This window comes from Monoraphidium neglectum (assembly GCF_000611645.1).
Source record: "Monoraphidium neglectum strain SAG 48.87 unplaced genomic scaffold scaffold01523, whole genome shotgun sequence".
Taxonomy (NCBI): domain Eukaryota; kingdom Viridiplantae; phylum Chlorophyta; class Chlorophyceae; order Sphaeropleales; family Selenastraceae; genus Monoraphidium; species Monoraphidium neglectum.
The window spans coordinates 14510-15080 of NW_014012105.1; the positions used below are offsets into that span (position 1 = coordinate 14510).

A 571-nucleotide genomic window follows, 5' to 3' on the forward strand; every position below is an offset into this window, starting at 1 on the left:
CAGTGCCCAAGGTGTGCGCCCTGGTTCATATCCGGTCGGCCTGCCCTGGCCCCGGCGCCTGCCTGAGCGCGCTTGGGCGCGCGTGCCGCGCTCGCGGCAGGGGGCGCGTGTTCTGCGCGTTGGGAACTTTCGGCGGCTTTCCATGTCCCGATTTCTGTGCGGCCCTGCATCTGTGGCTCCATGTGTTCGCCCCCCTCCTCGCCAAAACCTTGGCCCCCCTTCACAAAGTTGCCTCAAGCCCCCTTTCATACAACCCCGCCCTCAAACATACACACACACACACTCTCTCTCTCTCTCTCTCTCTCACACACACACACAAACACACACACACGTGTCATAACCCTCCCCTTCATCGTCTCGACGCACCCACTCCCCCAGGACCGCCGCGTGTACTGCGTGTACGTGGCCATCGGCCAGAAGCGCTCCACCGTGGCGCAGCTCGTGAAGCTCTTCACCAACAGCGGCGCCATCAAGAACACCATCATCGTCAGCGCCACCGCCTCCGACGCCGCGCCCCTCCAGTTCCTCGCGCCCTACTCGGCCTGCGCCATGGCCGAGTACTTCCGCGACA

General features: G+C 64.3%; 1 protein-coding gene across 1 annotated transcript in view; it reads left to right on the plus strand.

Annotated features, from left to right (window-relative positions):
- MNEG_8169 (F-type H+-transporting ATPase subunit alpha) overlaps positions 1-66 on the plus strand; it is a gene marked incomplete at both ends in the record, with an annotated part of 2159 nt that extends 2093 nt beyond the window's left edge. The window contains one exon of the mRNA XM_014043361.1: positions 4-66. Coding sequence (XP_013898815.1) covers positions 4-66 — 63 coding nt within the window. The remainder of the gene's footprint in view (positions 1-3) is intronic.
- Positions 67-571: the final 505 nt, after the last annotated feature.